The sequence below is a fragment of the Oncorhynchus nerka genome, linkage group LG17 (assembly GCF_034236695.1).
Source record: "Oncorhynchus nerka isolate Pitt River linkage group LG17, Oner_Uvic_2.0, whole genome shotgun sequence".
Lineage (NCBI taxonomy): Eukaryota > Metazoa > Chordata > Actinopteri > Salmoniformes > Salmonidae > Oncorhynchus > Oncorhynchus nerka.
Genome location: NC_088412.1, coordinates 43,336,168 through 43,348,814, shown reverse-complemented (window position 1 = coordinate 43,348,814; position 12,647 = coordinate 43,336,168). Strand labels below are relative to the sequence as shown.

Here is a 12,647-nt window from a genome sequence, read left to right as displayed (position 1 = left end):
CATGATTTGGTTTATATTTACCCTGCTGTTGCAAGGCGATGGAGGGATGTTGACAGACGAGGGGAGACCGTAGCGATGAGGGTTTAGGGCCAGGGGTAAATTAAGTGTTTCCTCAGGCTCAGCCCGGTTACTGACCATGCGTGTGAGCATTCAGCCTCTCGTGACAGGAGGCTGTTTAATCTCACACTCTCTCACTGTCTATCACACACACTCTCTCTCACTCTCACTCTCTCCCACACACACACACCGTTTCACACACATAGTCACACGCAGGCATACACACTAATGTTAAAGCTCCACCGTCAAAAACTGTCATTCAGAAGAGACAGAAATTGTCTGAAGCCAAAATATTTTTCAGAAATAAGAACCTTTTTTCTTTGTCTTAGTAACCGGTCTTAGTGACTACGTAATTATGTCTTAGCAACCTCTATTCCAATTATACTGTGCTCTTTATCATTATAACAGTAACTAGACAAGTAATTCAGAGAGTTCATCCAGGAAAAGATGTGTGATGACGGTGCCTGTTTAGTGGCACAGACTTCTGGGTAACTACACATCAGAACCCCAGCCCTTGTACAGTAGGTCCTAAATCAGCACTGGGTAACGGTCCTCTGCTGTGGCCGGACACATCGCTCTGCCTCTTTTTCTTAACCTCCTCCTCGCCGCTCGTTAAACGCTGTGTGTCGTGCCCTTGGAGGAACACACTCAGCTTCCAGTGCCCTGCTCCCAGCTACTTGCCAGCCACACCGTCAGCGCCTTTTCAAATCGCTCATGAGTTGACATACAATATCAGATTACATTTTTGTGTGTCTGTGTCTTTTGGTTTTTGTTGTTAAGTTATATACAGTACCAGTCAAAAGTTTGGACACACCTACTCATTCCAGTGTTTTTCTTTATTTGTATTATTTTCTACATTGTAGAATAATAGTGAAGACATCAAAACTATGAAATAACACATATAACTCATGTAGTAACCAAGAAAGTGTTAAACAAATCTTTTAGATTTTAGATTCTTCAAAGTAGCCACCCATTGCCTTGATGACAGTTCTGCACACTCTTGGCATTCTCTCAATCAGCTTCATGATGAATGCTTTTCCAACAGTCTTGAAGGAGTTCTCACATATGCTGAGCACTTGTTGGCTGTTTTTGCTTCACTCTGTGGTCCAACTCATCCCAAACTATCTCAGTTGGGTTGAGGTCGGGTGATTGTGGAGGCCAGGTCTTCTGATGCAGCACTCCATCCCTCTCCTTCTTGGTCAAAAGCCCTTACACAGCCTGGAGGTTTGTTTTGAGTCATTGTCATGTAAAAAAAAAATGATAGTCCCAACTAAGCGCAAACCAGATGGGATGGCGTATCGCTGCAGAATGCTGTGATAGCCATGCTGGTTAAGTGTGCCTTGATTTTCAATAAATCACGAAAGTGTCAACAGCAAGGCACGGTGGGAACCACACATACAGAGATCATCCATTCACCTACTCTGCGTCTCACAACGACATGATGGTTGGAATCAAAAATCAGAAATTTGGACTCATCAGACCAAAGGACAGATTTCCACCAGTCTAATATCCATTGCTCGTGTTTCTTGGCCCAAGCAAGTCACTTCTTCTTATTGGTGTCCTTTAGTAGTGGTTTCTTTGAATTCGACCATGAAGGCCTGATTTACGCAGTCTCCTCCGAACAGTTGTTAACTCAGTTTTTCATATATGCATAGTCACTTTAACCATATCTACATGTACATACTACCTCAATCAGCCTGACTAACCGGTGTCTGTATGTAGCCTCGCTACTGGATATAGCCTGTCTTTTTACTGTTGTTTTATTTCTTTACTTACCTATTGTTCACCTAATAGCTTTTTTGCAGTATTGGTTAGAGCCTGTAAGTAAGCATTTCACTGTAAGGTCTACATCTGTTGTGTTCTGCGCACGTGACAAACTTTGATTTGTTTGAGATGTGTCTGTTCCTTGAACTCTGTGAAGTATTTATTGGGCTGCAATTTCTAAGGCTGGTAACTCTAATGAACTTATCCTCTACAGCAGCGGTAACTCTGGGTCTTCCTTTCGTAGCACTTTATGGTTTTTGAGACTGCACTTTAAGAAACTTTAGTAGTTATTGACATTTTCCGCGTTGACTGACCTTCATGTCTTAATATAATGATGGACTGCTGTTTCTCTTTTCTTATTTGAGCTGTTCTTACCATAATATGGACTTGTTTTTTTTACCAAATAGGGCTATCTTCTGTAAACCACCCCTACCTTGTCACAACACAACTGATTGGCTCAAATGCATTAAGATGGAAAGAAATTCCGCAAATTAACAATGTATTCCAGGTGACTACCTCATGAAGCCGGTTGAGAGAATGCCAATAATGTGCAAAGCTGTCAAGGCAAAGGGTGGCTACTTTAAAGAATCTCAAATATAAAATATATTTGGATTTGTTTAGAACTTTTTTGGTAACTACATGATTCCATATGCGTTATTTCATAGTTTTGATGTTCTCACTATTATTCTACAATGTAGAAAATAGTAAACATAAAGAAAAAGCCTTGAATGAGTAGGTGTGTCCAAACGTTTGATTGGTACTGGGTGGGTGTGTGTGTGCGCGCGTGTGTGGGTGTGTGTGACACATGGTTTTACATTTGTATAATTTGTATTATTCTTATTGAGTGTGATTTATGGTGTGTTCTAAGGAGAATGAGCTGAATGACATGCTGAACTCACTGTACAGCTTGCCGGTGCCAAAGCCCTTCACCCCAGTCAACCTGAGTGTGGTAAGTACAGTGGGACCACTTGAGCTGTACACTGCAAAGAAGAGGGAGGGGGAAAACGGAGGGAGGAGAGAATAGTGAGGAAATATGGGAGATATAGTTGAGACAGATGGGTTAGTGAAAAGAGAGTGGCGAGATGAGAGTGAGCTAGAGGAGAGCTTGGATAAGGAAGAGTGGAGTAATAAATACAGTTGAAGTCTGAAGTTTACATACACCTTAGCCAAATATATTTAAACTCAGTTTTTCACAATTCCTGACATTTAATCCTGATAAAAATTCCCTGTTTTAGGTAAATTAGGATCACCACTTTATTTTAAGAATGTGAAATGTCAGAATAAAGTTAAGAGAAAATTATTTATTTCAGCTTTTATTTCTTTCATCACATTCCCAGTGGGTCACATTGCCTTTTAAATTGTTTAACTTGGGTTAAATGTTTCGGGTAGCCTTCCACAAGCTTCCCACAATAAGTTGGGTGAATTTTGACCCATTCCTCCTGACAGAGCTGGTGTAACTGAGTCAGGTTTGTAGGCCTCCTTGCTCGCACACGCCTTTTCAGTTCTGCCCACAAATGTTCTGTGGGATTGAGGTCAGGGCTTTGTGATGGCCACTCCAGTACCTTGACTTTGTTGTCCTTCACCTCTTAAGTCGACCCTCTACTTTTTTGAACATTCTGTTAAAAATCGCGCAACATTTCAGCGCCCTGCTACTCATGCCAGGAATATAGTATATGCATTTGCTTAGTCTGTGTGGATAGAAAACACTCAGACGTTTATAAAACTGGTTAAATCACTGCTGTGGCTTTACCAGAACGGCATTTACATCGAAAAGCACAGGAAAAACTGATCACTGAAAATGGGAAAATATATCCATGCGCTACTTGAACCCATTGATAAAGGTGAACCACAATTAATTGACTGAGGTTGCAGTACCTACAGCTTCCACACGGTGTCTAGAGTCTTGTCATTTCCATTCGAGTTTTTTCTTGGTCAAACACATGCAGGGCACCGTATCTCCTCGGGTCTAGGACCGGATATTTTCGTTGAGTTTCTAGCTGGACATTTTTCCAGACGGAGAGCTAATGATCTTTACATCGCCTCCTGATGAATTGTATCGCTTATTAACGTTTACTAATACCTAAAGTTGCATTACAAACGTATTTCGAAGTGTTTTGTGAAAGTTTATCGTCGACTTTTTGAATTTTAAAAAATGACGTTACGTTTTGAAACGATGTTTTTTTCGTTTATCACACAGTCTACATATAACGATATCTAGGCTTTATATGGACCGATTTAATCGAAATAAAGACCCAAATAGTGTTTATGGGACATCTAGGAGTGCCAACAAAGAAGATGGTGAAAGGTAATGAATGTTTTCTATTTTATTGTGCGGTTTGTGTAACGCCGAAATGCTAATTATTTTGTTTACGTCCCCTGTGGGTCTTTTGGGGTGTTACATGCTATCAGATAATAGCTTCTCATGCTTTCGCCGAAAAGCATTTTAAAAATCTGACTTGTTGCCTGGATTCACAACGAGTGTAGCTTTAATTCGATACCCTGCATGTGTATTTTAATGAACTTTTGAGTTTTAACTAATACTATTAGCATTTAGCGTAGCGCATTTGCATTTCCAGAGCTCTAGTTGGGACGCAAGCGTCCCGAGTAGAAGCAAGAGGTTAAGCTATTTTGCCACAACTTTGGAAGTATGCTTGGGGTCACTGTCCATTTTGAAAACCCATTTGCGACCAAGCTTTAACTTCCTGACTGATGTCTTGAGATGTTATTTTAATATATCCACATTATTGTCCTTCCTCATGAAGCCATCTATTTTGTGAAGTGCACCAGTCCCTCCTACAGCAAAGCACCCCCACAACATGATGCTACCACCCCCGTGCTTCATGGTTGGGATGGTGTTCTTCGGCTTGCAAGCGTCCCTCTTTTTCCTCCAAACATAACGATGGTCATTATGGCCAAACAGTTCTATTTTTGTTTCATCAGACCAGAGGACATTTCTCCAAAAAAGTATGATATTTGTCCCCATGTGCAGTTGCAGACTGTAGTCTGACTTTTTTATGGTGGTTTTGGAGCAGTGGCTTTCGGGTTATGTCGATATAGGACTCGTTTTACTGTGGCTATAGATACTTTTCTACCTGTTTCCTCCAGCATCTTCACAAGGTCCTTTGCTGTTGTTCTGGCATTGATTTGCACTTTTCGCACCAAAGTAGACCAAATGCGTCTCATTCCTGAGCGGTATGATGGCTGTGTGGTCCCATGGTGTTTCTACTTGCGTTCTATTGTTTGTACAGATGAACATGGTACGTTCAGGTGTTTGGAAATTGCTCCCAAGGATGAACCAGACTTGTGGAGGTCTACAATTATTTTTGGTTTTGTCTGATTTATCTTGATTTTCCCATAATGTCAAGCAAAGAGGCACTGAGTTTGAAGGTAGGCCTTGAAATACATCCACAGGTACACCTCCAATTGACACAAATTATGTCAATTAGCCTATCAGAAGCTTCTGAAGCCATGACATAATTGTCTGTAATTTTCCAAGCTGTTTAAAGGCACAGTCAACTTAGTGTATGTAAACGTCTGACCCACTGGAATCTGACCCACTGGAATTATAAGTGAAATAATATGTCTGTAAACAATTTTTGGAAAAATGACTTGTGTCATGCACAAAGTAGATGATCTAACCAACTTGCCAAAACTAGTTTGTTTACAAGAAATGTGTGTATTGGTTGAAAAATGAGTTTTAATGATTCCAACCTAAGTGTATGTGAACTTCCGACTTCAACTGTAGGTGAGGAGACTGGGCTTACACTTTGTTTAGAAATACAAGTGACATTAAGCTGTTAAACTCTTGAGTGGTTGGTACCGGGTCCAGCAAGTTTTCCAGCGAGTTTGGGGGCACTCCCCCCACAACATATTTTTGTCAGACAATTGAAAGTGACATCATTTGAACGCTACAGTCCTTGTCTTTTTGGAAATCAAACTCAAATATTACTGCTGGCCATAAATCATGCGCAATATGGTCATTCATAGAGTATGCAATGCAGGTCAATCCACCAAAAGTGCAAACATTTAGTATGCATAGAAAGGGTATACCCTGATGTTCATTGTAAAGCAATGCATTTCCTTCTCCTTGCACATTAGCTTGTATGCATCCTCCACATGCGCCATTGATCTACTTCGTCGTTTACGATAGGAAAAGTGAATGGGAAAAGTTGTTCGAGGTTTCCTCACCTGCGCGCGTCTTATTTAATTTATTTCCCTGATTTCCCTGATTGCCATTTTGGCACAGTGACTCACTACCCAAACCCATCGCAACTGGTTTCAAGTGGCCAAGAGACGTCATGTGATATCCTACTGCTGTCTAGTGGACGAACTCGGAACCAGACAGGGAAAAATGTACATCATTGGCTAGGTAGAGACTTTGCTTTCTCCTCAAATGTATACTGAACAAAAGTATAAACGCAACATGCAAAAATGTAAACGATTTTACTGAGTTACTGTTCATATAAGGAAATTAGTCTATTGAAATAAATGAATGAGACCTTATCTATGGATTTCACACGATTTGGCGGGGTGCAGCCATGGGTGGGCCTGGGACGACATAGGCCCACCCACTTGGCAGCCAGGCCCACCCACTGGATTGCAAGGCCCAGCCAATCAGAATGAGTTTTTCCCCACAAAAGGACTTTATTACAGACAGAAATACTCCTCAGCATCCACCCACCCACCCACCCACCCACCATCAGACGATCCCATAGGTGAAGAAGACGGATGTGGAGGTCCTAGGCTGGCGTTGTCTGCAGGCGTGACGCCGGTTGGACGTACTGTCAAATTTGTTGGAGGCAGTTTATGGTAGAGAAATGAACATTTAAAAAAAAAATGTATTTTTTTTATTTATTTCAGCTCATTAAACATTGGACCAACACTTTACATGTTGCATTTATATTTTTGATCAGTATATATCATTCCTGTAATAGGAAAAAAATGACAGCATGGCACGTTGCACAAGCTCTGCACTTTTGAAATGGCTGTTTGCGTATGTTTAGAGCGCCAACATTAAGTTAAAGTATCTATTTATTTATTTTAAAATAATTTTGGAACAGTAATAGGTGACAAACAGTACCAGTCAAAAGTTTGGACTCATTCAAAGTTTCTTTATTTTTATTATTTTCTACATCAAAACTTAAATAACACATATAGTAGTAACCAAAGAAGTGTTAAACAAATCTAAATATATGTTATATTTGAGATTCTTCAAAGTAGCCACCCTTTGCCTTGATAACAGCTTTGCACACTCTTGGCATTCTCTCAACCAACTTCATGAGGAATGCTTATCCAATAGTCTTGAAGGAGTTCCCACAATGATGAGCACTTGTTGGCTGCTTTTCATTCACTCTACGGTCCAACTCATTCCAAACCATCTCAATTCAGTTGAAGACTGCAGAGTGAAGGAAAAGCAGCCAACAAGTGCTCAGCTGTCAAGGTAAAGGGTGGCTACTTTGAAGAATCTCCATTATAAAATATAGTTTTATAGTTCATAGTTTTGATGTCTTCACTATTATTCTACAATGTAGAAATGAGTAAAAAATTATAATAATTGAATGAGTAGGTGTGTCCAAAAGTTTGACTGGTACTGTATTGTATTTCAAACCTAGACTTTCAAATATCTTACTCCCCAACATGGGGACAATGTAAAAAACAAGAACATACATTTCAGTTTTTGTTGGCACCTTTATCATAATCCCACATTTCTTACCTTTCTACCGGTACTAAGCATGTATTTGTAGGACTTGTACTTTGAGGGTAGTATACAAAACAAAAATATAGTTTTTCAATTACCAAAAAAGCAACTATTGTTTAAAATATAATTCTGTGTTTATGTTATTATGCATACTTTACTGTATTGGGTTTTAGTCTTTGTCCATAAGGATCTGCTATTCTTTATTTAGACTAATTAAATCAGCTAGCCTCTCTCTCAATGTAACATCTAATGTCTCTAGGGGTTATCCAATTATACAGTTTCATTCATTCCAGTTGCCTTTATTAAGTAATCAATACATTGCCAAGAAAGGTTAACAAGTGGAATTGTGCTGAATTATGAGGGGGGGGGGGGGGGGATACCATTTATTCTGTCATTTTTAGTCTGGCACGCTTTTAATATGCTTTTATTTTTCATTACCAAGGTTCATTGAGAACACACCGAGAGGAGAGGTTAGGGTCCAACTGCTTTCTGTAGAAAATACAAGTTAGATTTTTAATTGATGAAGCAGAATCTTCCACAAAAAGTTATTTTTGTTTTTTTTATCATGACAGCCTTGAAAAAAAAGAAAATACGGATCATTGTCCCCTTTCAAGTGTGAACTCTGTTTTGCTCTCTTATCACTCTCACTGTGAAGACCGCGCTGTTGCATATAGCCACTGGGCAAGTACTGAGAGATGCACCAAGCCGGCAGCCGGTGAGTGGAGGAGAAGAATGAGTGAACAAGAGAGCGGGGAGAAAAAGGAGGGAGGGGAGAGAGAGCGAAAGAGATGGGAAATTTTAAACCGCTGCTGCTGCACTAACCGCATGGGAGCTGAGGCTTTCCAATTTGGCCAAAAAAGCCTGGCTATCTTTTTAAATCTCACAAAAGCAAACTATCCTGGGCCTTGGTGTCTGTTTCTTCTCCTCTGGAAAACAATCAAACTTAGTGAATGATTAATGTTGTTCCATGCTACTGTATTCTCTTTCTGAATATTTAAAGTCTATTTTATGGTGCGTGTTTAAAGCAAAGGCAATTGTGCTCAGAAAGTCTCCTTGATGCCTTTCCCGTTAACCCATATTTCATGTTTTTATATAAACATCGATTGAAAAAAACAAAAAAACAACAAAAGATAAGCAAACATACAGCGAGGGCCTGGGACTGATGGAACTGAACTGAGAATACAATGATCGTGCTGTGCCGTGGGTTTATAAGGCGACAATAGCCCACCATTCAGACATCAGGCTACTCACTGACACCATTCCTGGAGGTGGCGGCATCAATATTATTTGACATTATTCATTGGAACATTGACCAGGCAGCAAATAATGTGACAGTGATATATATATATATATATATATATATATATATATATATATATATATATAGCACAATATCGCCATCAGCAATTAATTGTTAGGTTACATCATTCGTCTAGGTGAATTGTCATCAGAGGTTGTTTGTGGCTGACTGTAGTTTTGCCTATTGCTTTAATCACTTTTCCCAGGTGAGGGGGATTGTGGGTGTTGTAGTTTTAGACCAGTGCTTGGTGATGGGTTCTCTGTCTCTGCTCTCTTCTAAGGAGGCAAAATGCTGGGGTTAATTCATTTTATGAGTGTGGACATGCACTTGTATGTGTGTCTGTCATCATATGGTGTGGGTAAAAAAAGTATCAAAAGAAGAGCATGACAGGGAGAGAGAAATTGAAAGTGTAAAGAGTGGTTAATGGGCTGTCCAGGCCTCTTTGATCCAAACAGTCAACCTGCTCTGCTCCCCCAAAGTAAGACAGGCAGCTCTCTGATCCTCTCAACAACCTGTGTGTGTTTGTGCTTTCTTTAATGCTGAAATAAAGACCTTGTTTCCCACCAGAGAGCTCAACTTCCCACCAGAGAGCTCAATCTTACACCTATAGGGTATAGGGATCCAGGCTGCCATATGTGTGCGTGCGTGTGTTTGTGTGTGTGTCAGTGCTGCCCTCCTAGCCATGTCAGTACAGACGGAAGCTTAACAATTCCCACAGACAGAGGAGTTATAGATCACTCTATGAGTGGCGTGCTGCGCTACGTTGCTGACCCTGTCTTCTCTCCGTATACTTTGTGTTTCCTCAGCACTCCTACTTCATAGCCCCAGATATCAACGGCTTGCCCACAATCCCCGAGAGTGTAAGTCTACCCTTCTGGTTTACCAGTGTGCAAGACCTAGATCTTACCCCGTCGAATAGAGCGCAAAGATATATTGTGCATTTTGAATGAAATTGACCATTGAACCGTTTTTAGTTGGAGACTGCTGTCCATTTGAGTTTTCTGTGAAATACCGTAAACATATGACCTGAATTTGTGATAATGGTTACATCCTCGATTTACAGGAAAGAGCCGTCCCTATAGTGCTCTGAGAAGTGTGTCGTGATAAAGTCACTAACTGTCCTGTCTCCTCTGTTTTCCCAATCCAGAGGAACCTGACAGAGTATTTTGTGGCGGTGGACGTCAACAATATGCTGCATCTGTACGCCAGCATGCTGCACGAAAGACGCATCATCATTACCTCAAGCAAGCTTAGCACTGTGAGTACCTCTTCGTTGTACACTACAGTGTGGTACAGATTCATGCTTTCAGAGGGACATTATACTAACCAGGGTTTGTGTTTCTGATTAAACATGGCATTCCTCAGTAATATAACAAGCACTTCATCAAAATGTATATCTAAACGTTCACAGTTTGAATGCGCGTATGCAGACAGACACACGCGCGTGCATGCACACACACACACAGAGTTCAGTGGTTCTCCAGTCATCCGGCTCCTCTATCTCCAGTCTCTGGCAAGTAGTAAAGCCAGCACTAAACCAGGATTATATTTGATAGTTTGTCATAAAGTTCTAGCTTTTAATGGCTGACAAGCCATAAATGATCAGTTATTAGACGCTCTAACTCTCTTACATTAGTTTATTTTCAGTTATTAGGCATTTAAATCGCTGCCATAGTACCCGTAGAGGTCTTTCTCTCTGTGCTTATCATTGTGGCTGGCAGCAGAGCCAAATGTTTATGAGAGGGAGAGCACAAGTGATGTCATCCACGCTCCTATCTCTACCATTCTGCTCCGGTATCTTCCTGCAGGCCGGAATGCTGAACTGGGGAGTGGGGTTGGGGAGAGGAACCCAAGGTCTCCCTGAGGATGGAGTGGAGGGGTCCGGGGAAGGTGTAGAAAATGACCCAACCCTCAGAGAATTTCACCTCTCTTCCCCTTTCTCCTCATCTCTCCCTCTCCTCCACTCACCTCTTCCCACCCCTCAGCATGTCAGCCCCTAAGAGCCCCAGCCGTGCCCACGGACTCCGGGGGTTACAGGGTGTAAATTATCAGAGCCACGGGTGACGGCTGTTTTCTTAGCAGACGGCTGGAAGTGATATTCTGTGTGATTTACAATTTTGCGTCGCGACAAGACAAACTGTCTGAGGTTTATTTAACTTAAATGTCGACGCCCATCGTTAGACCACCCATAAGCCTTTATTTGTTAATCTCTCCCTCCCTCCGTCCATCAATCAATACATACATGCTGTCCTTTTTATTAGTAGAGTGTGTGTTTCTCTCAGTCCATCCCTGGCATTACTTTTAAAGAGTAGTTTGCAGAAAGAAGAGAGCGATTAGGCCTCCATCTGACCCCTGCTACCACTGTCCCTCTGAGAGATGGTGAAAGAGAGAAAAGGAAAGAGAAAGATAGAAATGGAGAGAAGAAGAGGTAGAGAGAGCATGGGAGAGAGACTAGACACGGCATACATTATGTGAGCTCCAGGCAGAGGGCCTGCCTGTGTGTTAGGGCCCCTAGTGATCCCGCTGTGCCAGTGTAGCAGAACATGGCGGCATGCCTGCAAGCGCCCAACAGCAAAGGAATAAATCATGATGGTACAACAATGCATCAGTTGACTTATTGCTGTTTTGTGACCGGAGGTGAGTGGTACCACTGTTTTGAAAGGCGTGTGGTGGTGCGGTGCGATGGCCGAGGCAGTCAGCCGAGCATGCAGGCTTGTCATGCCGCCGTATAATTGTGCTGCATCAGGCCTCTTCTAACTAGTCAGCTGGGAGGCCCGTGTCTTTCATCTTCCCCTCCCCTGGCCTCGCCGGGCCCTGGCCCCCTCGGTAGGCAGTCGGCAGGCCCCTGACAGCAGCCTTCTCATCATGCTGTCAGTATTATGCTAACTAGGACCATCCATCCACCACGGCCCTGAGTGCTAGCTGCCTGCCTGCCTCACCACCGCACAGTGCCTTGGCCCTAAAACTTACTTCTCACTTTTCACTCTCCACTTCTTCTCGTCTATCAACCTCCCTGCTTTCTCTTTCCGTCTCCCGTTGCTTTCTTTCTCTCTTGCTCCTAGTCGCTCTCTTTCGGTGTCTCTTTCTGCTTTCTCACCCTGTCACCTTTCTTTCCACCTCTTGTTCTCTGTCTGCTTTTTGTCTTTCTTTCCCCTCTTGTCCCTACAGCCACATTTCTTATGGCGGCTGGTGGTTAGCGCATCATCTGTATTCTGTGTTTTTGTTCCCCATTTCTTATTTTGTTGCCGATTTTGTTTTTGTGTGCGTGCAGGGGTGGATGTGACTGTGTGTGAGGGTGGCCTGGTGTTACTGCGATGCCCTCTTTCTCTGTGTCTCAGTGCCATCTACTTGTTAGTGGCACACCTGTGTGGCTCTGCACTGATACCGGGCGTTTGTCAACACACAGAGAGAGCAGAGGTAATTGGGTGTCTTCCTTTGGACGAGGAGAGGAGGAGAGAAGAAGGGGAGGAGAGGGAGGGAGGGATAGGGTAGAGGACGTGGTGAGGTGCATGAGGTTGGCGAGAGGGGGAGGGGAGAAGAGGAAAGAGAAGATTGGCGAAAAAGGCAGAAAAGAAGAGTTGAGAATTGAGGTTTGAGGTTTGTTGATGTTGCCTATTCCTCCCCCAGGCCAGTCTAAACCAGTTAAAGAATGGTGTGGGTGAGCGAGTTGTAGCACAGTTACTCAGGGTCCTGTCTTGGTGAACATCACACATAGAGTAGGTGCCTGGTTGTTTGCTTGTTAAAGCAGATGTTTAAAAGGCAGAGCAACACGCTCATCCGACTAAGACAACCGATTCCTACGGAAGTGTCGTGACGTGCTCTTTGATG

The 12,647-nt window shown here is 42.3% G+C and overlaps 1 protein-coding gene across 6 annotated transcripts in view; it reads left to right on the top strand.

The window, feature by feature from the left end:
* LOC115145297 (DENN domain-containing protein 1B-like) overlaps positions 1-12,647 on the top strand; it is a 180,323-nt gene that overhangs the window by 98,385 nt on the left and 69,291 nt on the right. For 3 of the 6 annotated variants that reach the window (XM_029686759.2, XM_029686758.2, XM_029686762.2), the window contains 4 exons: positions 2,690-2,770; positions 8,175-8,234; positions 9,626-9,679; positions 9,967-10,077. In XM_029686759.2, the coding sequence (XP_029542619.1) occupies positions 2,690-2,770; positions 8,175-8,234; positions 9,626-9,679; positions 9,967-10,077 (306 nt within the window). The remainder of the gene's footprint in view (positions 1-2,689; positions 2,771-8,174; positions 8,235-9,625; positions 9,680-9,966; positions 10,078-12,647) is intronic. The other 3 variants (XM_065003186.1, XM_029686761.2, XM_029686763.2) reach the window with 2 other exon arrangements.